At 44.2% G+C, this 22,923-nt stretch overlaps 1 protein-coding gene across 4 annotated transcripts; it reads right to left on the reverse strand.

The window, feature by feature from the left end:
• Positions 1-434: 434 nt before the first annotated feature.
• On the reverse strand, positions 435-22,923 carry dot1l (DOT1-like histone H3K79 methyltransferase). 4 transcript variants are annotated; one of them, XR_011078302.1, is made up of 29 exons: positions 22,539-22,923; positions 17,966-18,009; positions 17,806-17,880; positions 17,513-17,576; positions 16,899-17,127; positions 16,403-16,497; positions 16,046-16,108; positions 15,885-15,940; positions 15,467-15,546; positions 14,930-14,998; positions 14,715-14,821; positions 13,858-13,899; positions 13,680-13,775; positions 12,853-13,075; positions 12,634-12,747; positions 12,293-12,384; positions 12,028-12,129; positions 11,401-11,538; positions 11,060-11,185; positions 10,328-10,767; positions 10,089-10,179; positions 9,819-9,968; positions 9,287-9,329; positions 8,520-9,142; positions 7,910-8,115; positions 7,540-7,607; positions 6,742-7,455; positions 4,788-5,590; positions 435-4,616 (listed from the first exon to the last, which is right to left on the reverse strand). XR_011078302.1 is itself a non-coding variant. In XM_068591200.1 (28 exons), exons 1-28 carry the CDS (start codon positions 22,617-22,619, stop codon positions 4,935-4,937), a joined length of 4,887 nt encoding a protein of 1,628 aa, XP_068447301.1. In that variant the 5' UTR covers positions 22,620-22,923; the 3' UTR covers positions 435-4,934. The 4 variants fall into 4 exon arrangements, 2 of the variants coding, with proteins under 2 accessions (XP_068447301.1, XP_068447302.1); XR_011078301.1 differs by having other exon boundaries at positions 435-4,688; XM_068591200.1 differs by having other exon boundaries at positions 435-5,590.

Genomic DNA, 22,923 nt, shown 5'->3' on the forward strand with positions numbered 1-22,923 from the left:
GGCTGCCGCGCGTTATCTGTGCAGTACGTGTGGAACATTTCTTGGCAGGTATCACATCCTCCTGTAAGGCTACAAGTCTGTACTGTGGGAATCAGGGCTCGTACTAAAAGAGCAGTTTAATAGAAATTTAGGAAAGAGCTTTGGAGGTTTCATCCGACATATAGACCACCAATACAGCAATACTCATTAAAAACAATAACTGAATGTCTGGCAGAAATAACATCTATATAATATGCATATGGTGGGAATAGATTAAAGCTCATTGTGATGATCATGTTCTGTATTTTTGGTTCCCCTGCATTGCAGATATTCATGCATTAATGTAAAAATGAAACATGTTTTTGGTTAAAACTATGTGTAAACTTCTGCAATCTGGTGAGAAAAAGTAATGGATCAGACAAATGCCACTACACACAAGAACATTAATTCAAATATTATATGAAACATTTTTTTATTAATAATCATAAAATGCAGGAAAAAACAAAAAACAAAAAAAAACAGGAATTCCATTTGTTTCATTATAACATCTTAGGATAAAAGCACCAACACCGAACAGTAACAAGTCATGAAAACCCCCAGGGCTTTTTGGAAAGTACGTTTGCCATTATTGCACCTCAAACCTGCCCTGGCTTCACCGATCAGAGATCACTAGACACACTCTGGAGGTCACCATGTGTCCTGTGTGTTTAAACCCCCCTACACGCCCCCAAATAAAGGGGAGAATCCCAACAAAAGCACCATCTTGGAGATGCAAATCTAGACAGAGGCATTTGTGAGATGAGGAAGATGCTGAAAGTCGTAGCCATTTCACAGCTTCTGGAGGTCAGACAGACTCGTAAAGCTTCATAAAGCTGGATTTCACTGGAGACGCTGGATGTATGTGACAGTTGAGAATGAATCTGTGGAGACCTGACTTTTTTGAATTTCACCTCAAAATACACTTACTGAGGAGTTGTCCTGGTCCTGAGTTGGGTTAAAAAGGGACTTAATCGCGCCACAAGATGGTGAATAAGTCTGTGACATGCAGTAGTTTTTAAGAAAATGGTTTACATCATTTCAAGCCATCTGGGAAGTTCCTGAGTGAAGACCTTTGGCAGGATTCAGAGTAAACGACCTCGACTGCAAACGCTCTCGCAGATTATCAATAATGTACCAGGAAGGAGAACTGCATAGAAGCTTGAATTCAAATCACGCTCTTATACCAAAGGGCTCGAATAACAGCACCTCATCCCTTTGACTGATTATGTATATAAGTAGCTATAAAACTGGTTTGAAATCCATAATGCTGATCGTTTTTGTCCATTCCCAACGACTATTCTCACTTGCACATACACCGCGCAGCCCCTCCAGACAGGATACAGTTCCGTAGGTTAAACCAGACCGTCAAAAAGCCGCCGGGCAAGCTCGTGTTGCAGATTATCAAACCATAAAACCCCGCAGCACCACAGGAGAAGAGTAGTATTTATCAATAGCTGCAATTTCCTTGTTTTAAGTGAAGGAGAGCACCGTGCTGTCTGTCTGACTAGTAGTATTAAAAAACGGACAGGAATCTGAGGACACCAATAAAAGCATAACATGAAACTGCAATTGTATCAAACACCAAGAATAAGAAAATCAAAACAGCATCAACAATAATTACAAAAGACCTCTCAGTGCTGGTAACAAAACGGACTACGGTCTCTAATCGTGTTCTAAAATGACGGTCTTGCAGGTGAGAAACACGTGTGTGAGTGCACAGGACAGGAGTTTTACAATAAAGCTTTGATTATTAGTCTAATCTTCCCTTGGATATGCACCGGCAAGTGAAAAAACTAAATAAAAAAAAGCACTGGCACACACACACGGAGCTGAAGTGTTTTCCCACTATCAGAGGACAAAAATAAAAAGGATGCTTGGCGGCTCTCACTCTCAACAAAGTGATGCACACAAACACCTTTGAGAGTTTCACATCAGTTTGTCTCTGCAATGATACAGTGTGCTCACATCACAAGGTAAGAGCCTTGTCAGCAAGACATCTGAAGACAGTGTGTGTTTTTATGCACCAGTGAAGATTTTGTTTGTAAAGAAGTGACTTCCCATTGTTTGGAAGAAGGAGAAAAAAAGAAGAAGCACCATTTTTTTTTCCTGCAGAATCTTGTTTGATACGAGAGAGAGAGAGAAAGAAAGATGTGGAAGTATCTGATGAAAGCGATGCAGTCTTGGTTGTGTTCGAGCCACAGCACCGTCGTTGTTGCACGTGTTGAACGCGCGCGGATTTTGAGTTTTCTGGTTCTTTCACGAGGAGTCACGTGTTGTTCGGCGCCATCTGTTAAGGTCCTGTGTCGGCATTGCTTCGCTCTCCTTGGCTTCAAGCCTCCTGTTTAACAGGCTGAGAGCAAGATCACAAGGCCAGCGCCAAAACACCTCCCTTCAATATATATTCATATATTTATATACTTATATATAGACTGTATATAGATACTTATTTTATATACCTTTCTGTTCATGGTGGAGAGACAAACAAAGGAAAAACAAAAACGTATGTACAAAAACAGTGTGTCTTGTTCACTAAAAAGATAAGCAGCTGGCTTCTGAGATCAAAGCGGGATGACGGCGGCGTGAGAAACACGAGCAGAGCTCCTCATACCGGTGAGCTCAGAGCGAGCAGACTTCTGGAAAGGTGGCGTCTACAGTTGAACACTCAGCATTTAAAGAACTAGGTAATAGCACATTAAATATGAGAAAAGGAAACGCCAACGAGATGGCTTTACAATTGTCTCCGTGTACAGCACCATGTATTGGATTTGATGTTTTCACCATAGAATAAATAAGATCAGGTAAAGTCCTAATTTAGCACCATTGTTTTCAGACTGCGAGTCAAGTGCACACACTATTGCGTCCTACGATGTCCACACATTTCAGGATTTAAAAAAAACAAATACAGGAAGAAAAACAAATACCAAAGGCGAATGGAGAGACAGACAGCATAAATATAATCATCTAAATTATACACAACTATACAGTCGGAGAATGAATCACATTCACAGTACAAACATTGTTTACAAAATAAAAATTACATAATAAAAAAAACAAAAAAAAGCAAACAAATAGGTGTGAAGAGAGTCCAGTAGTTTGTTGTGGTTTGTTGTTTTCTCAGTGTGAGGATTTGCATGCGTGTGTGCGTGTGTGTATCATCTAAAATATGTGGTGTGATTACACTCACACACACACACACACACGTGTGTCTACGTTTTATGTTCTTAACATTTGATAGCAGAGATAAATACGAATAGGTTTAGCTTAAGTTAAAAATTCCTGCTTATGCTTAAGTTCCTGCTTATGCTTGAGTATTTTCGGCTACGTTCCCTCACAGTAGTGTGATTTGACAAATTGACCGAAGGAAAGGGAAATGAAGAAAGTGACTGATAACGTCTAAATAGCACCATCTCATTCAACTCATTTTATCTGTTTGTTTTTTTTAAAAATGAAAATGTACTCGCCGTCATCGGCACATGTTGAAATGTCGCTAATTCGTCACATTTTCCGGACGAGGCCGACATCCTAACGCTACTGTGTTCGGCCTTCAAACGTACACGGACTTACATATTGTTAAGTTCATTTATTTAGAGAATTTAAAAATGTGATTACGGTCAGAAAAATACAAAATAAAATATCCTCTTTAGAAGTACACTAACAAACTTTCACTGATATGTTCAATATTTCCACGTGAACGTCGTTGGTTTTGCTCAAGTTAGGAGCAAAGAAAGGAAATATGAGATTTGTGTGCCGAAGGGGCATTTTTACGATTATTTTTTTTTTAAGGAAAGAGCCTTAAAATGAAGTAACCCACATTTTTGATTTAGTTAAACATGAAAATATTGCAAATCATCAACATAAGCAGAGCTTAGCGCGTGTCAACAAACCAGCCGGGCACATGTGCTGCTACATGAGTAACTATATCTGAGTATCCAGTGTGACGTTAGACCAAAAGTTCCTCATCTTGTTTCACACGTACGTGTTGCAACAAATATTGAATTTCATCGTAGAAAGTAAACAGACGTGAGAGCTTTGCTGGGAGAAAGGCCAAACTGCATGACATCTGAGCAGAGTTCAACGAACTGGTCTGCGTGTGCAAAGACACGCACGCACAATATGAAGTGAAACTTTGGAGGGAACGTGGTGGGATTCAGATCACAAAAGGCGGACTATGTGCTTCAATCTGTTCTTAAATGTGACAATAAATCATTCAAACAGATTGTTTCGATAGTGACAAGGACAAAACAAAAAAAAACATCTTACTATTGAGCACCTTTAATTTAAAGCAGACATCAGTTCATTCAGTGCTGAGCAGCAGCAAGTACTGATTTCCTTATTGTAAAAATCCTTTAACACCCTACACACAAACATGACCAGTACCTATGAATTCTGCTCAAGGCGACTATAGTGGTCGTTAGTGTGAGAGTGTGTGTGTGTTTGTGTGTGTGTTGCATCTCAGAATTCCCAGTACAGAAGCCGGTCTTGGAGGCGGTTGGGTAGTGCAGACGGTTTGAAGCACCAGTGAGTGAGGAGAGTGCCTTGGTCCACACCTGGACATTTGCATAGTTTATTTAATTTTTGAGGTAGTTTTCAACAATTACCTGAAACGTCAAAGAGGAAAGAAAGAAAAACAAGATGTTGATGAGTCTCTCTGGTGTTTCTATGGATTCTTTCTGGCAATAAACAAAAACAGTATCAAATCTTCTGTCACTTTGATAATTATTACCCAGCACTCTTTTTAATTTAGATCTACAACCCAGGAATTGACTCACCTTGTTCACTCAGAACAACCGCTTGTTTGGAGCACAGGAAATACAGGTATCCTGTCTCTCTCACTCCCTACTAGTCTCTCCCTCTTTCCACCTTCTGATTGCCCTTCGCCCTTTCCCTCTCCATTCTCCCCTCCCTACCCCCAAACCCTATCTAGGTCGGGAGCCAGGGAACTGGGAGGTCGTGTAGGTGCCATGCGTGCCCTGAGTCCTCCACATGCTCCCACCACCACCTGAGCTGCTGACATGTGGTGGAGGGGGCAGCCGAGGGGAGTAGTGCCCTGCGTATGGAGAGGAGGAGGTTGACAGAGGGGAAGGGGAGGAGGACGAGGAGGAGAGGGAAGCGGTAGCGGCGGCAGCAGCAGAGACAGAAGCAGAGGAGGCAGAGGTGGAGGAGGCGATGGGGAGCGAGAGGGATGACTGAGCTCTCTGGTGGAGGAGAGACGAGTGGGACTGACGGGACGAGTGGAGGGAGTCTGAACGAGAGGACGGCTGGGCGTCAGAGTGTGTGGGTGCCGAGGTGGAGCTGCTGTGCAGCGGGGGAGGGAGGGGCAGGGGCAGCGTGGGGGGAGAGGGGCTATGCAGGACTGACTGGGTGCGGCTGTGCTGGGACAGGGAGACGGGGAGAGGCGAGGGCGCGGAGGCCAGGCGCGTGGAAGTTGGTTGGGGGTTGCTGTGCTGCTGGGTTTGGGAGGAGGTAGAGGAGGAGGAGGAGAGACCGAGCAGAGAGCTGAGGCCTCCAGAGGTGGGCAGTGCAACCCCAAACTGATGGGAGGGCACGGTGGGAACCACATGGTGAAATATACCTGCAAATCATACAGCAGAAATGGAGGGAGGGGGGAGAGAGTGGAGACAAGGGGGGGGGGGAAGCAAAAGTGCCAAAGAGAGCGAGAAGGAGGGGGGGACAAAAAGAGAAGCGAGGACTGAGCCAGGTTGTGCATAGCGCCAAGCGAGTCCGAGACAAGCACACAGAAAGCCAACAGAGTCAGTCCACTGGGACTAAAACAAACCAGTGGGCCAATTTAGGATGGCTCCAAACGGTTATTGTCGTAGCTAAAATTATTATTATTATTGCTTACAAGTGAAATGACTCTGACACACGACTGACAGATACACCCACAGAAAATGACGAATTAGTAATTATGTAAAACATTTCAGTAATTGATGGTCAATCAGTTACCGTTGGGTTCAAATTTTTGAAATTTCTTTTGAAACATTTTTGTGAAGCATTCATTCTGTTAAAAAACATTTTCCAAGGGTGTTTCCAACGGCAGCACTCAAACAGCACGTCCACGTCACAGCGAGGCAGCAGTCAGTCAGTCGGGCTGCACAATTACTCAATTATTAGTCGCCATCACAATTTTGGCATCGCACAATTACATGATGGACTGTGATATTGATGTTGTAAAATGCACGCTGCGCTTCAGAACTCGAGCGCTTGCTCGACTACCGGACAGCCACCATGGGGGGATCGAGGAGTTTTGTTGCAGCTTCAGTTCAGAGTAGAAGAGAAATACTCATTAAAAAAATGGAATTTATATGAAGAAAACCCTTATTTGAAGTCTTATTGAGATTCCTTAAAAAAACAGGAATGTAGCCTTGCACAACACAAAAGTTCAATCAGTGCTCTGCTAGTCAAATTATGTGTAAAAAGTGAAAGTATTGTGCCGAGTATTTAAATCTGCAATCAAATATTTCTCAATTAATAATTGTGATAAATAATCATAATGTATTTTGGCCATAATTGTGCAGCCCCAGTCAGTCAAACTGTCGTTTATGCAGATAGCAGCGTTGGACCTCCACTTACCTGGCTCTATGAGCAGGCCCACTCCCTTTGAACTCATTCTATTTTTCATCACGATGACCCCAGACTAAGACTATGACCTCAACATCCCCTCGGGACCTCAACATCCCGAGGGAAAGCTTTACCCGATCAGTTTGTCGCTATGATGCTCACCTCCAGCCGCTCCCCCTGTCAGCCCGGCACTGGAGAAGCTTCCCAGGCCTGAGTGTCCGTTGACGAGCCTCGGGGTCCCACTCACCGTGGACCCGCCCGTCTGGGCCCCGAACAAGGACTGTAAGACCGAGGCCCCTCCGAGTGGGAACTGCGACCCCAAGTACTGCCCCACTGAGGATCCTGTGGTGGAGGAAACTGCTACAGGACCGCCCCCGACCTTCCCACTCAGAATGCCCCCGCCACTGCTGGCAGCGGCAGATATGAAGAGGTTCTGACTGGCCGTGCCGCTGCTCGTCTTCATCTCCCAGTCGCGAGGGGCCTTCTGTTTCTGGAGAGGCTGGCGCTGGTCTGAACCGCTGCCACCCTGGGCGCCGCCGCAACCACCGGCACCGCCGCAACCGCCGCCGCCGCACCCGCCCCGCGGCCCGGCGTCCTGACTGAGGAAGGGGTTGGGGTTCGTGTAGCTGGACGACTCTCCGTCACTCCCTTTCCTCACCTGCTGATGCTGCTGTTTGTGGTCCGAATCTGAGTCTGTGCCCCGGCAGGACCCCCCCATGCCAAAGGGAGAGCCGACCTGTCTCAGGTCAGAGTTGGGCTGCTTGGGGTCGGAAATGGGTGAAAAGGTGGATTTCCACTTGCAGTTAGAGGACAAGGAGGACGAAGAGGAGGTCTCACTGCCTGTGCTGTTTCCACTGCTGCTACCAGACTTCCTGACTAGTGGAAGAGAGAAGACAGACGGCTTGGCATCAAGTCGCAGAAGTGCGAGTTTGTATTAAAAGTGACATTTTCTTTCCTTACCTCTCTCACCGTCCCCGTGTCTACCAGGTCCGTTCTCCAAGGATATAGTGGCAATTTTTCTTTCAATTCTAAAAAAAACAACAGTCACAAAATGAGGCGGAGCCCCTATAATATCTGCAACAGAGCTGATCAAAAAGGCATGAGGTCACATTTGTATCACTAGCTTCAGATTAAAAGTAGAAAAGGAGGAAAATGTTGGAAATGGTCAACTGGTTACTAAGCAACAACCTAAAAGACTTCATAAAACTGGAAAACGCAGCCTCCAGCGGGAGTGGAGATGAGCGCAGCAATCTTGCAGGAAAAGTCAGCTGTGCGCGCACATTGTTGTGACTCTCCTCTTCTAGTAATAACATTATAATGACTATATTACCGTGAACTGGAGCTGTCGGCGGGGTATCCCGAGTCCTCGTCGTCGGAGCTTGGGGCGGAGGAGTAACGGCCCGTGCCGTTGAGCTCCAGAGGTCGCTCCCTCTTCAAGACGGGAGGCTGGTCCAGGTCAGGCCCAATGGGGCTGCGGCTTGATTGTTCTGGGGAGGAGATGGCAGAGATCTCCAGAGGCTGGTTGATGTTGCTCACCTGTTGACGGGCAAATGACAACTTCAGGGTTCATACACATTTTGACCAACGGATTTCCATGACTTTAAACCACATTTCCATGACCGAACTTTTTGTGAAATCTTGTTGAATACATGAAAAAGTGAGAAATAAAGTGTGAGAGTAAAAATAAAGATTTATATAGATGCCTGTATGTATGCCTGCTTATATTTTGAGCGTCTTTTTTAAAATGATTTCAAACTAAGTGTAAATGAACGTCATGAACATATGAATCTAACACATTTCTAAAACTTTTGGGACTTTTCCAGGTTTTTAATGACTGTAAGAACCCTAAAAACAGGTCTTGAACTCATTGCTTTCATCCACAGAGAAATAATTGTGGACAGACTTAAGACTGCAGGACTTCATGAACACATGTTCCTCACCATGGAGCTGATGTTGAGCGGCGACCCCGAGGAGGGGTTGTTGGAGCCCAGCCCGGGGAACGACCTCCTCTTTGGGGATCCGCTGGCTCCGACGGCCACGGTGGAGCCGCGTTTCCTTCTCCCCCGCTTGCGGCCCTCCTGAGGGCCGAGGCCGTGGGAGGCGTGCGATGACGAGGTGTGCGTGGGCGTGTGGGTGTGCTGCTGCGTGCCGGGGGACTGATGGTGGTGGTTTCCATGGTTACTGTGGTATCCCTGCTTGTTGCCGGTGTGATGGTGGGGGCGCGCTCCTCCGGCCACGCTGCCTCCGCTGCCTGACGAAGAGGAAGACGAGGAGGAAGAGGAGGAGGAAGAGAAGAAGATTCTCCTCCGCAGCTCACCGTCCTGGGGCTCCGTGTCGGACTCTGCTCCCTGGCGGTCCTGTCCGTCTTCTGGAAGAATCCTTGGGGGTCCGTCTGCATACTGAAGCACCCCTCCGGTGCCGGGAGGCGGGCTCTGGATGGGACCTCCTCTGCCCATCGGTCCTGTCAAAGAAGTGTTGGGGTGCGGTGGAGGTGATGAAGAAGCACCATTGTGGTCCTCGGGATGGGGACCTCCATTCATCATCCCTGAGCTGGATGAATATCCTAAACAGAGAGAGTTAAGCAGCACAGGAAGAGTATGAAAACACAAAATATAGATTGCACTTTATCAGCAGTAAGTAAGCAACGAATCACATTTTGTTTTATAAGAAATAGTGAAATGAATGCGTGACCAAAGATAATCCTTACCATTGGTCTGACCTGACTGAGATACAGGACTCGGAGTACTTCTCTGTAATGATGAATGGAGACCAGGATTAGTATTATTATTAATAATATAAGCAGTAAACAATTTGTCACAGACTGTTTAGTTTTGTATTATGGTCATTACTATACAGTTCTCCTACGTCCAATCCCCTTCTAAAAATAACTAAAACTACGGTAAAAAAAATATTAAGCAAAGTTAGCAAACCCATTCTGAAAACAAGCCAAGACTAAATTAGAATGTATTAAAACTAATTGAAAATACTATACTAATATAATATTGATCAAAATGTGAAATCCAAAGAAACAATATAAAAAAAAATCAATTTTGATCCACTTAAATCTGTGGTTACCCAGGGGAAACGACTCGAGTTTGATCCAACATATGTGTAACCTGTTCATCTTACTGCCAACACTTCTTCAATATAATTCTAAACAAGTTAACTTTTCATTTATTAGATCAGCACTAATGTAGAAGGGCTTCATGACGACGCCTACATTACAGCGCTGCACTCACCAGTCTCTCAGCGCGGCTGGGCAGCACCACGCTCGCCAGAGGGATGCTGACTGGTAGTTTACATGGGTGGACTGTGCTCAGGGGGATACTTATTGGAAGGCTTGTAATGCTGTTGTCACCCTGAACAGATGGGCTCCTCTCCTTGCCCGCCTGTACGAGAGAACAAAGGGAACACTACTGTTAACAGTGAGACAGCTGCAAGGAAGGTAGAAAACTTGCGCACATATCATTAATGCAAGTGCACAGACAGCAAAGAAAGACAAAATTTACCCTCTCGAAACCTTTATTTTGGACATCAGATGGATGAGGAGAGGGGCAGTTCAGTTTGGCTCCAAGCGGGGAATTAACGAATCCAAATTCCCTAAAAAAAATAAAAAAATAAAAAACAGAAAATGACAAATGTAGCTTCAACTAGTTTGGTGTCCGTTGCCTTGGGAAGAAACATGGGAGGCGGTGATCATAAAAAAAACTCACGATGAAAAAATTGGAAGCTTTTTGTGACAACCAACCTGTGTGTGGTCATCCCCGGACCTCTCAAGTGAGCAGAGGCATTTGGGTCCTGGTTCAGGTGCCTACGCAAGGCGATCTTAGCGGGGGAGAAGCGTGTGTAATCCGGAAGAGCGTAGGAGGAGATTTGCTGCCTCTGCCGTGCATCGGGGATGGCGGGTACGATCTCATGGTCCGGAGAGATGGGCAGGTAGCGAGAAAGAAGCTCCCCCTTGGCGTTGGACCGGTCGAAACAGTGTGAGCTCGTGCCGTTGATGGACAGCTCCGGGCAGACGCCGTTGAGGACTGGGCCCGAGGACAGGCCGAGCTTAGAGGGGTCCATGTCGGTGGAAGCGCGCGAGTCTAGGCTCTTTCTGTACGGGGAGCCGTCACAGGGGCTGTAGGATTTGAGCTGAAGCAGCTCCTGCTGCCTTTGACTTTTCTCCAGCTCCACAATGCTGATCTACAAACACACACCAGGGGGAGCCATGACATTAGAAAACAGGCATTCTACGACAACACTAACATGTCTAGGGAAATGTTTGTGCAACTCTTTCTAAAATGCTACATTTTATTCAGTTTAGGAGACGTGGCTAATTCTTTTGACGGTCTCTCAAAGGAAAGAATGAAAGGAGGGGCCAGAGAACACACAGCAAGTAAGGAGGAGAAAACAAAAGGAGGAGGAGGAGAAGAGAGAGAGAGAGATACAAGTATTTGGTGTTGAATACAACAAATTGAGGAGGCAGACTGTGTACCTGCAGCTCCAAACAGTGTCTCTGTTTCTCAGAGATTTGTCTGCGCAGCGCCTGCTTCTCCTTCAACAAGCTCTCCAGACACAAAGAGCCCCAATCCAGCTTTAGCTCCTCGCATCGAGACTTGAGCTGGAAAACAAAAAACAAACACACACACACACACCTGCTGTTATTTATTCGCTCGGAGAATGCTCAAGCGACCTGAAATATCAATTTATATTGCCTTATCTACAGCTGAACTGGGACTTCAACAAACATTCCACAAATGCATAGCAGCAGGAATGATGACCTGCTGGGTATGATGCCATTGTAACAGGTTACAACAACAAGCCCTGAGGTCTCACCAGTAGCAGGCTGTGGTCTCTCAGCAAAGCCATGTCTCTCTCCAGCTGCTTGGTCTGCTCTTTCAGCTGACGATTGTGGGCCGATATCTCCTTCTGGGCTTGCAGCAGGTCCTCCACAGTCAAGGCCTTCACTCCCAGCTGATCCACACAGACACACAGTGCTATACATCAGCTAAAAATACATAACGCCTAAACAGTAATTTAACATCAGTGAAAACATGTCTTCGCCAACCTCCAATGGTCAAAGTTTTCACCCTATTACAGTGATGTAGATTAGTAGGTTTTAGCTTGTGTTCTTTCCTTACGATCTCAGACTGTCAGGAATATTGTCTTTTTCGGAAACTGCAATATGTTTGCCGTGTGTGTAATTACAGCATTACACATTTCACATGACTGACCAACCACAAAAGAGATGCTGCGTGTGTCCCTCAAATATCTGTGTTCAAGCACCAATATTAATACACATGCTGTGCTTTGAATTTATGTATAACCGTAATCTTATACATTATTTCAAATTTAAATAACTTCAGGACGGCTGAGTCAAGAAGCAATGATGGAAAACAATACAACAATGTTATTGTGTCCGTACAGCTGCATAATGGAGAGAAATTAAGAAGCCGTTCCTACCTCATCTAGTTTGGTCTGAAAGAGACCTTTAATCTTGTCCTTGTGGGTCTGACAGACAGAGTGCAGCTGCTCCGCCTGCCCCGACAGGTCCCTGTGTTTTTGCTGGGGACAGAAAGTAAAGATTACAGGTAAGAGTTTGGGCAAAACTGCAAAAACATGAACAGTTTTTTTGGGGTTGTTTTAGGTAAAGGCCACTAAATGTGTTTTAGCAGAGAAATGGCCACTGTAGGAAATCAATAATGTCTGCAATGGCATTAATCATTACCTTCTCCTGCTCTAAAAGCTGCTGCAGGTTGGATCGATACTGAGGAGTCTTCATGTAGGTCATGAACTGGAGGTATTGGACTTTGATGTTATCTGTAAAAGAGGGTTAGGGGACACAAAGGGAGCAAGAGAGCAAAAAACACAGGGTATACGTGTATTAGTGGAGTTGTCTCAGACATTCAACCCATTCACATGCAAAGACTCTTCTGACCTCTCATTTGTACATTCTGCTCATCTCCCTATTGCATCAACTTTTCATATGGCTCAAAATGCCTGGTGTAATAAGAACGACTACTTAGAACAAGACAGATAAAACGTGTGTCCGGGTCTTTGTCGGCTCACCCAGCAGTTGTTGCAGACCAGGAGGAGTCGGGCTCAAAAGCAGTTGATTCGAGGGATAGTGCTGGACCTTGGGAGGTAGCTGGTAGAAGGGACTCAGAGGCGGTCGGTATGCATCTGGACACACAAGAAGTATATTCACGTAAGCCATTTTGTGTAGCTGTAAAGAGAGTGTCTGGTCATTTCTGTAATATGAGGTGTCATCTGTGTGTGTGCTCTCACCCTGAGGGGGCGCCGCAGAAAGGGTCTTGGCGTGCAGCAGATCCAACGCACTCTGATTCTTCTTGTTTTTCTTCTCAGTAGCCGGGGCGGCTTTCTTGGGACGACCACGTTTCTTGTTGTTCAACTTGCGAGCTTTGGGCAGGAGTCGGGCTCTTCGGGGTTTAGCAGAGGGCTTGACCACCGTCACCAAGCTAGGACGCTCCTCCTCACCGCAGGAGTCCTGCTGTAAAACACATGGAGAAACACACGTAGATATTCATACAGAGAGCGTAGGGAGCTAGAGCTGCACGTTGATTAATGTGTATATAAACCAAGAAAGAACGATTTCAGGGTCAAAATGGCACACAATATGGAAAAAGGTCATGCACTTTAGGGGTCGAAAAACCACGTGGACACAAGTTTGAGCTTTAAAAAGGCACGAGTGCATGTAACTGTTTAGAAAACATGTTGTGCAGGGCTGCCGCCAACAACAATGAAACACAATTTATACTATACACACACACACACACTCTTGCACCACACTTCCATTTTCTCGCATTGAAAAACGATGACAGTACACAGATGTGCTGTGGTAAGCAGGTCTTTCCAGGTCGGTCAAAGTCATCTCTTTCAGGATGACTAGAAGATATTTTTCTGTACAGTTTGAAAAAATCTAAAGGGAAGGTCAGCTGAAATTACTTGACGACATTCTTTTCGGCCACGGTGCACAAAAAGTAAAAAATGGTGCAAGAAAAAAAAAGAAAAAAGAATTGAGTTGTGCACTAAAGTTAATTTATATTTAACACCCATCTAACTGTTCACGTAACATACATCTGTTGATATCTTACCTTGTTTAGTTCTCTAGGTTTGGTTGGCGTGGTGCTATTGCTCTTACTATCCTTCGTATCCTTCTGCAGACGTCGCCGAGCTATCTCTTGCTCCTCCTGATACAAGATGGACCAATTTAATTGTTTGATACGGGAAATGACTCGGGTCAATACACTGAGGAAGAAGAAGATCACTTACCCTGAGTTTAGGATTTTTGAGACTAGCAAAATAGTTTTCAAGCTGAAAAAAAGGACAAGAAAAATAAAATAATTAGTGCCAACAGTCTTTCTAAGTTGGTGTTTACATCAACATTGGCTGTTAAGATGTTTTCTAAATCCCTGCACAGTCTGTACGGTGTACATAAAATGTGGTACGTGTGTCATTAAAGGTTATGTCTCATTACATCTAAACATATACTCGTTACAATTTAAAGCAAACAATGAATATGATATGATAATGCAGACTACTGACACGTCATCTGCTTTGATGCGGACATAACCTCCATGCACGAGGTCCGCTGGCTGTTGGTTGTAGCGTTTGCAGTTTGCGTAACTTTCAACAGAAGCTTTCGACCAGTCGCCCTTTGACACAGCCAGTTCTTTGAGGTTGATTTGCCTTTACTCATTTGCTTAACCAACAAAAACCCATCCTCCCAAATTAATGAGACAAAAAGACAAATCCATCTTGTGACATGTACACCATGAGCAGCCACACTTTCATCAGGCGATCTGTCAGCTCTCCCGCTGGGAGTCCCACTGATAACCAGGGTTTGTGGTAAGCAGTTACCAGAGTGACACATACACATCAGTGTTATCTCATGCCGCTGATGTACTCTCTGTGTCCTGTCCTCACTCAGACTGCTTACTTCTGGGACCGACTACTCATTCATTCTGTTGTTACGACAGTCTTTCTCTGGAGTTTAGGTTACTCTTTGTCTCCCATGTATATTGTGTTTATTACTACCTCAGGAACATTTAGTGTTGTATTGGTTTGTCAAGGTCTCCTCTAATAAACATTATAGCCTCTGCCCTCTTCAAAACATCTTCAGTACTTACTATAGTGCGGTCTATGGTATGCAGGTAGTAGGAAACTGGCTTTCCAGTCCAGGACACGGAGCCCCTCAATGGAGAAAGCTCCACCACGCGCATTATTGTGCCAATATCTACAGGACAGAGAGGAAGAAAAAAAAATCACGACACTGCACGTCAGATACACGTCAAAGGAAGCAGGAGATGTTGAAATGTGCTTTTCCATTAATTGTGGTACTTACCACTTAAGTTTCGACTGTTTATTCTAAAATTTAAAGGTGCAAAAGGTTTGGAGGATACAATTTTTCCACCTGTGGAAATAAAAAAAACAACAAAAAATAGAACTATGTCAATAAATATGTTTTCTTCAGATACTAGATTCTACATTTGACAGAGTAGAGGCAAACTTATGATGAAAAACAATTACTTCCCCCAATTAGAGCCAGTAATCCATAGAAACCTTCAGCATACCATCAGCCAGTTAATCACCAATAAATACATTCCCATTGAAAAATTGGTGCGAAAATAGCCCATTAGTATCTGCTATTAAAAGCCTTATTTGTCAACCTCTGATCAGATTACTCCAGAGGCCTATTAAACGTTTCAATTTGTTGCGGCTCATCAACCATCTGCTCTGCCATACAACTCATTTAGAGACATTTAAAAAGATAAATGAACATGCAGCGCACTGTAGAGATTAACCCACTCCTGGAATGAGAATCCCATATTTTTATCTCATTGTCACGAAACAATTTTGAGGTTCGCTGAAGAATACTAACCTTCCTTCATGTTAGCAAAGCGCTCCTTCAGCTGGTGATCTACCTCTGGACCAAAGGCAAAGTTATTCACAAAAATAATACTGCAAGACAGATGGAGAAAGAAAGATTTTAGATCTACAGTTGGAAGTAAATGCAAGATAGATATTTTTGGCAAAGTTCTGCAGACACACATTTATTGAAGAATGGTTCACTATCCTCTAAACCTTTTCTGCTTAGAACATATTATTTGGATACCAGGTCATCTGTAAATAAGTTTTATAATGGTAGCTTATATTACAGGACTGAACCGTTCTATTAAAATGGTTTCTATTTTCCTTGTGCCTCAGTGTATAAATTCAGCTAATAAATGGTCTTGTTGGAAAATGGAATGGAAATCGCTTCTCTCAGACAGTAACGGTGACCCGGCTTGGTTTAACACCTTGTGTTGGCGATCCTTTCCTTCCATTCTTCAGACAAAAAGTCACCTCTCTCTAGCTGAAAGAAACAAAGCACACAGGGTTTAAAAACCCTGAATAACCTTGGCTCTGCAAAACAATATTTGAAAGTTCTTTCAAGGATGCATTACGATAGTCAACTTACTGTGTACTCCCCATGTTTCTTCCCATACCATTTCATCCACTTTTTAAACTCTTTATCCATGCTCTGAGAGAGGGAGAGAATGTGAATATTAACATCCAAACAAAAATGCTGATGTGGTGTGTTGCTACAGGGTAATAATAAGAAGAAGATGGAACATGAACCGGGAAATCCACTTTGAAGACTGATCGGAGACAAAGATACCACACAGCGGAAAAACGTCTGACTTCTGTTTAATTGCCAGCGGTGGTTTGCACTACAATGGCCGAGGAAGCCGTGATTCTTTTTTGACACAGTGGTCTCGCTTTTCTCTGATCTCTTTGTGAAATAGCACTCTGGTCCTACGATTTATGTGGTTACCTCTGCATAGGTAGCTGGAATGTCTGCTTTCTCTACACCGTAGTAGTGTTTACAGGTGGTTGCTGCTGCAACCTGCAGCACTACCTGCCCCACTCCTGCAAATAAGAAGACAAATCGGTTGACTCTTGCACCAAACGGACAAAGACGCAAAGCATTGCAGCTCGTTCATTGTCAGCCGCCTGCAGCGTTCGTTAAACACTCGATCAATTTCAAAGAAGTAGAAACGAAAACATCGGAAGGTAGGGTTCAGGTTAAAAAAACAAAATGTAACCTTTGAACAACATTGACGATAACCATTTATTCGTTCACCCGGACTGGCATCCTGACTTACTCCTACAACTTCATTGCACTTTTTTTTTTTCATTGTAAAATAAAAAAAAATATATATTATTTGTTTATCAAAAAACGTTCCCACGACATGATATGTAAACTGTCTATAAATAACATATTCGATCTGGGGATACACTACTACGTCCCGAAATAGCAGCACACTAACCACTGCCGAGATCAACAAAGGTGTCATCTTCCATCATTTCCATCTCGCCGATGATCTGAGCAACAAGGTCGAAAGAGGTCTCCCCGTACACCTCGGGGGAGAAGGGCTCATAGTTGTTCAGCTTCTCCGGGTCGGTAACTGAGTGGTTGTACACTTGCTGTAGGATGTGTCTCAGCAGCCCGTTGGAAGGACGCTTGTTCAGCTTCATGGGCTGGGTCGTCCCTTTCCACTATAGGGCGGGGATTATATTTTTATTCACACAAAAACTCTCAAAGTACAGCATAGAGGCTTTCCCCACATCAGTGTGCAGATATTATCCAGCGATGCTTGCCTTTCAAAGAGAAGGACAAAACAACACAATAATTATGTTGTTTAATACCGGTAATATTTTCCCAGGAAAACTATTTATAATTTCTGAATAAGCGCCATTAATTATAAGCCTTTTGGACACAACTGTGTAAGATCATGTGTGGCATTGATGTCGTAACACTGTGATAAGACTCACAGGACACTGACACAGTGTTGCTCACATTTAGTGATTCATGTTTCTACATTCACTTCCGACAGAGCACTAAAAACCCTCCACACACACACACGCACACACACACACTTACCAGCTGGTGGATGCTGTCGATGGCCCTGTTGTACTTATCACAAAGTCTCTGCATACTCTCGAAGCTGTGAGACAGAAAATGAAAACAATCATTTAGTACAAGATGAAACACCTATTTTACTGTTAGCAATTTTGAACATTACATCCATTTTCATCTTCATGTAACTCTGAAAATACTCAACTAAAATATCTGTGTCTATGGTGACATATTTACTGTGACTGACCAAACTCAGACAAATTAGAAAACAAAGACTTATTAAATACAAACAGTTTGTGACGTGACACTCGGCTCACCTCTTGGTGTCATAGTCAATGAGTACGTAGTTTTCCATTGCAAGTTTGAGGTCTGGGATCTCCTCACACACCCACCTAGAGACAGCGCACACATAACGTCACTCGATCACACACCCGACACATTCGCTTACAGTCACTTGTTGAGTAAAATGTCACTTACCGAATGGTCTCGATGATTTCATGAGCAGCATCATGGTGTTTATCCTGAAAACAGAAAGAGGTAACAAAATATGAAATACCTCTCAATGTGATCCAATAAATTCAACAGCACCACCAACTGCAGCTTCCAAAATGACCATAAAGTTTAATCATCACCTCTTAAAAACAGGCTTAAAAAAAACCTGAACATTATATAGCCTTCGTGACTGTCGAGTTTATTGCAGGACTGTTTTATTACACTGCATTGGGTTAAGCTCTGTGCACCTAATTAAACCGGCAGCTGACTTTCGAAAGCCCAAACAGTCTAAAAAATATTTTAAAAAGTCCATAAACCAGGTAGCACAATAATGAATGGATAAAAGTATATATTCATCAAAAACACAGACCCTTACTGAAATAAGTCAATTCTAGCTTCATGTTAACACGTTGCAATAAATGCTACAAATATGTCTGATTCATCCTCTTGGGGAAGAAACGTCTCGCAGACACAACGGCCAAAGAGCACACGTCACTGGATACTGTTTAGACTATTAAACTAAATGTTTACAACACATACACTCTGAAATTTATGTGCGACGATGTCATTCCTCCTAGTAGCCATTTCACTGCAGTCAGACCAGTTTGTGAAAGTTGACCTCACTGTATAAAATGACTTGTTTTGACCTTTAGGACAGTGACAGCCTTATGGAACCACAAACTACAGACATTGGACATTCAAAGGATGTATGGCTTTCCCATGTACCTTCAAAGAATGGTGGGTTTGTGAGGAATTGTCAGAACACAGGTGCTCAACATTGTGGTGGATAAATGCAACTCTCGCAGAAATCTGCAGATGCCAAAAGGCTTTGTGACAAAATCAGAGCACGGATTTATCCGTATGGTCTTAATGTGGTATTTGGAGGGCCAAATCTGTGAAGCAACTAAACAATGCTGCAACAAATGACATAATCGAGCATGGGAATGGCATCATGAATCCTTCTATCATAACGTTCTTCTCCCTTATACACTTTCAAAATCTGCGTAGGCGTCTACCATAACATGTGTATTACAGATATACAATAAGAAAAACAGTGCTGAGCTGATGTTGCATAATCTGTTGACATGCAGAGAGGAATTGGTTGACGGCGTGGAGGAGTGAAAGAGGCAATATGAAGTCCAACCTGCCTCCTAGTTCTAACTTTAAGTCTCGTTTAATTTGGAAACATTCAGGAAATTAGTTTTGTGAATTAAAAAAATGCATCTTAAATCAGACTATTAAGAACCATGTGTGAGATTGAAGTTAATCTGATTCAAAAAGTCACTTGAGCCTAGAACAAAGACTCATAAAATAAGATTGTAAAGATATTGATCCCATGCAGGGAGTCTATAGTTAGCCATTTTAGCTGGAGTGTGTTCAGCAGCTCTGTGGGAGTAATAGGAGTCGAGTTACACCCAGAGCGCAGCCAGCCTGCGCCTGTTGCCTGAGCTGACCCACTGACCCACTTTCTGTCTCCGGCTCTAGCACACTGCCAAGAAGAGCCTCTGGTGGAGGGAAAGAAAAGAGGGGAACATGACAGCGGAGGAGGAGAAATCAGAGGGTAAAAGGAAAGAAAGTTAAAGTGAGAAGAGCTAGAAAGTGGGGAAAGTGGAAGAGAGGCGGGAAAGCCTGGTATTTGTCAGCTGTTTGGAGGCCTGGCACAGCGACCACAGCTAACAGCCCACAGCCGGGAGCGCCTGGCTTCCCGCGCAAAACTACCCGCCACTAATACACAAACTTCCGCCAAAGCTCAAACAGTCATAGTGACGCAGGAAATCCACTGCTATTTCTGCTGCTACGGCTGTACTACCAAGCTAGCCGCCAGCTGTGTTGCTAATAAGGAGCATGACCTACAAATCTTCAGCAGATTCAACACACTGTGTTCCACTAAATAAGGAAGGTGTACAAGTTGTGAGTGTATATGAAAGAGACTCTGTGAGTGAGCGACTGAGATGCTGAAGGGGGGAGGTCACCTGCTCACACAAAGACGGCACACAGCAACACCAGCAAAGGGCTGCTGCTAAAAATAAACACCGCCTGAAAGCTAGTCAGACAAAAAAAGAACAGGAGACCCTCCTCTCTCTCTCTCTCCCCGCTGTGGGTATGCTGACGCGTGTACGACTCCTCCTTTCCTCACCACCGCTTCAGTCAATCTCTCCTTACGTTGGTGTGACCCGTGGTGGGTGTAGGGTTTTTACGCTACGCGCCGCTCCACTACACGTACCTCACGGCTTACGAGAACAAATGACACACGCTTACACCCTTGTGCTACTCTTGATCACCACGGAATAATAATTATCTTCAACTAACACAGCATCAGCAGTTAAAACGAGATACCTGTGCTAGCTTTCTGTCTATTAAAACAGAGAGGATTTGTGAAAAACACGCATGTTAACTGGCGGATGACAACGCACATACTGCTAACCAAGAGAAGCTGTCTCGACAAGTTATCTGTAAATAATAATAGGTGAAGTTCACAGGTGAGAACCAAACAAAAGACGTTCAGCGGTATTTGAGCAGCATGTCTTTTAAAGGCTTTGTAGATCCGGTTAGTGCTCGGACCCAGAACCAGATGGACAAAGTGCAGCACCCCACCAGAAGTGCTCTTCATATGGAAGCATTTACAGATGCACAGATGTGGGGATTTAGTGAGAGACAGGGAACAACACTGAACGAATGAAAGTATTTTTATGGGCTTTATTCTGGTGGCTGGATTGGAGTAAAAGCACGCATTATATTGCAGCGGCATTTCCAACAGACACATTGTGTGTATCACAACACACACAGCACTGTCTTCATGCTCTGTGGGTGAGATCAGTGATCTCAATGCTCTGTGGGTGTGAAGAATGAATCTTGATGGAGTGGGCTCTGTTGTTAACAGCAAGCGGTTAAAACATGACTGGGGAAGATGAGAAAAAACACACACTGGCATCTGTTTCTGTATTTTATTAATACAGCATTGCTGAAGAGAAGCAGTCCTGCTATCCTCCCTGTAGTGTAGACCATATGGACATGAGGCGACGGGAGAAAAGAGAGGAAGTCTTTCGCCTTTGAAAACAGGAGGAGTGCACCGCCACATGTATAGGCTCCATATTGCAAAACTCCACATGCAGGACCATCAGCTGTTTCTAATTCAATGGAGGACAGCTAGTCCCCCTGTATAAATAGATATTTGCTGATCAACAGTATATTCTACATTCCTGACATGCCTGCTCTTGTATTTATCCTTACACACCATAACTTGGGTGAGGCAACAAATTCAGCAGGGAGGAACGGATAGTGTCATCAGATTGTGGCTTGGTGTAAAAGGGAGCGTCAACTTTGTCAGCCAAAGCAGAGAGGAGCGGCTGATTACATCAGCAAGTAACTCTGGCTCATTGACTTGTAACCCATTCAGTACAAGATTCAACGAACAACAAACAAACCAAGAGCTGGAACTGAAACAAGCAGATTGCCAGGCTAGATACAGCGTGGGTGGAGATGAGAAGCACCGAAAGACCCCACTCAGACATTCTGAGAAACTCAGCTTTTTTTTCTTCTTTCCTTTTTCTGTCAGCACTGACTGTCTCGCCACAATTACTATAAAGGAGAAACACAACTTAACGTTAACTACACACGACTTGAAAAGACCACAGAACTTTCAAAAAGCTTCCCTTTCCGTTTGTCTTCAATGAGTCAACGACAACCACTCACTGATGTGCAGACAGCAGTGTATGTGGAAACAAGAGTACAGTACATGTAAGAGAGAAGCAGTCACGGGCTGGTACTGCCCCAAAAACTGACTAAGCAGCGACTAGATGAATGCGAGGAACTCAAACAAGCAAACACAACCAGCTGGTCTCAACCACAGAAATGCCATTAGATTAAACAAAAAACACACACACACAAAGCACAAGCACTAAGCGCGCACGCACACACACACACGCACACACACTAAGCACTCAAGGAATGCCATACAACACATTTCACATGCCTACAGCATCTAGAAACAGACAACACAGAGTTCACACGAACATATTTTAGATAATCTTGTAGTTATATGTTCTTTATAAATGTTTGTTTGCAACAAATGGCAACATTAGTTGCAGATCGGAGTAAAAAAAACTGACTTAGATGTGTTACAGTAAAAAAACGAGACTCTTTGGACAAATAAAAACAAAGTTAGTGAGAGACTGGCATCAGTTGAAGTGGCACCAATTTCACAACAGTTCGATACTGGCTGTCAACGTGCGTCCTGGTTGTACTTGTCACGACTGGTAACGTTAACGTGTTTAATCTGCTCACGTGAACCGTAGTCTGCGTGTTTATATTCTCTGAGTATATTACTTTTGGTGGTGACCGAAGTGGAGGAAAAACAATCTAAAATGTCACCGCTGTTGGCGGACACACACGTGACCGTCTGTCACCCTCCCGACCAGTACGACCTGATCCCCCGGACGAGCCATGGCTCCTTCAGCTAGCCCGTGTTAGCAACAAGCTAACGTTAGCTAACAAAGACACACAGAAAACAGACGCAATATGTACATGTGGCCGGTGAATTTTGAGGTTTAACACTCACGTATACTGGTAACGGCCACGGGTAGCCTGCGGGTTCTGCTCCAACCGGCGATTTGAGCTTCAGCTCCAGCTTTTCGCCCATCCTACACTTCGCGGCGGCTCGGCTCTGGCGGCTCGCTAGTGACTGCTCTCTGTTAGCCAGCTGGTCGGTTAGCGAGCGAGCTACAACGTGAACATTTTGGTATGAAAACAAATACGTGGAAACGCGCGAAATAAAACAGACGTCGACGCTCGCGCGGTAAACACCCACACGCCGCGGTCGCGCGTGTAAATGTGTCCGACTGGGTTTTGTGTTTAGAAGAAAAAAAAGCCTGGTTATGTCCACTGGCAATAACACATCGTCTGTAACGCCGCCATCTTGCCCGGCATGAATAAATATGGCAGGG

The sequence above is a fragment of the Clinocottus analis genome, unplaced genomic scaffold (genome assembly GCF_023055335.1).
Source record: "Clinocottus analis isolate CAN_PGR_092001 unplaced genomic scaffold, fCliAna1.0.p SCAF_25, whole genome shotgun sequence".
NCBI classification, from domain to species: domain Eukaryota; kingdom Metazoa; phylum Chordata; class Actinopteri; order Perciformes; family Cottidae; genus Clinocottus; species Clinocottus analis.

What these genes read in the sequence shown, in the direction of transcription:
- dot1l (XM_068591200.1), bottom strand. Translation starts at nt 22,619, where the DNA reads ATGGGCGAAAAGCTGGAGCTGAAGCTCAAATCGCCGGTTGGAGCAGAA. An exon ending in GCCGACAGCTCCAGTTCACG is followed by an intron (nt 7,608 to 7,909) that starts GTAATATAGTCA and finishes TGTTTTTTTTAG; the next exon opens with AATTGAAAGAAAAATTGCCA. An exon ending in ACACGGGGACGGTGAGAGAG is followed by an intron (nt 7,456 to 7,539) that starts GTAAGGAAAGAA and finishes CTCTTCCACTAG; the next exon opens with TCAGGAAGTCTGGTAGCAGC.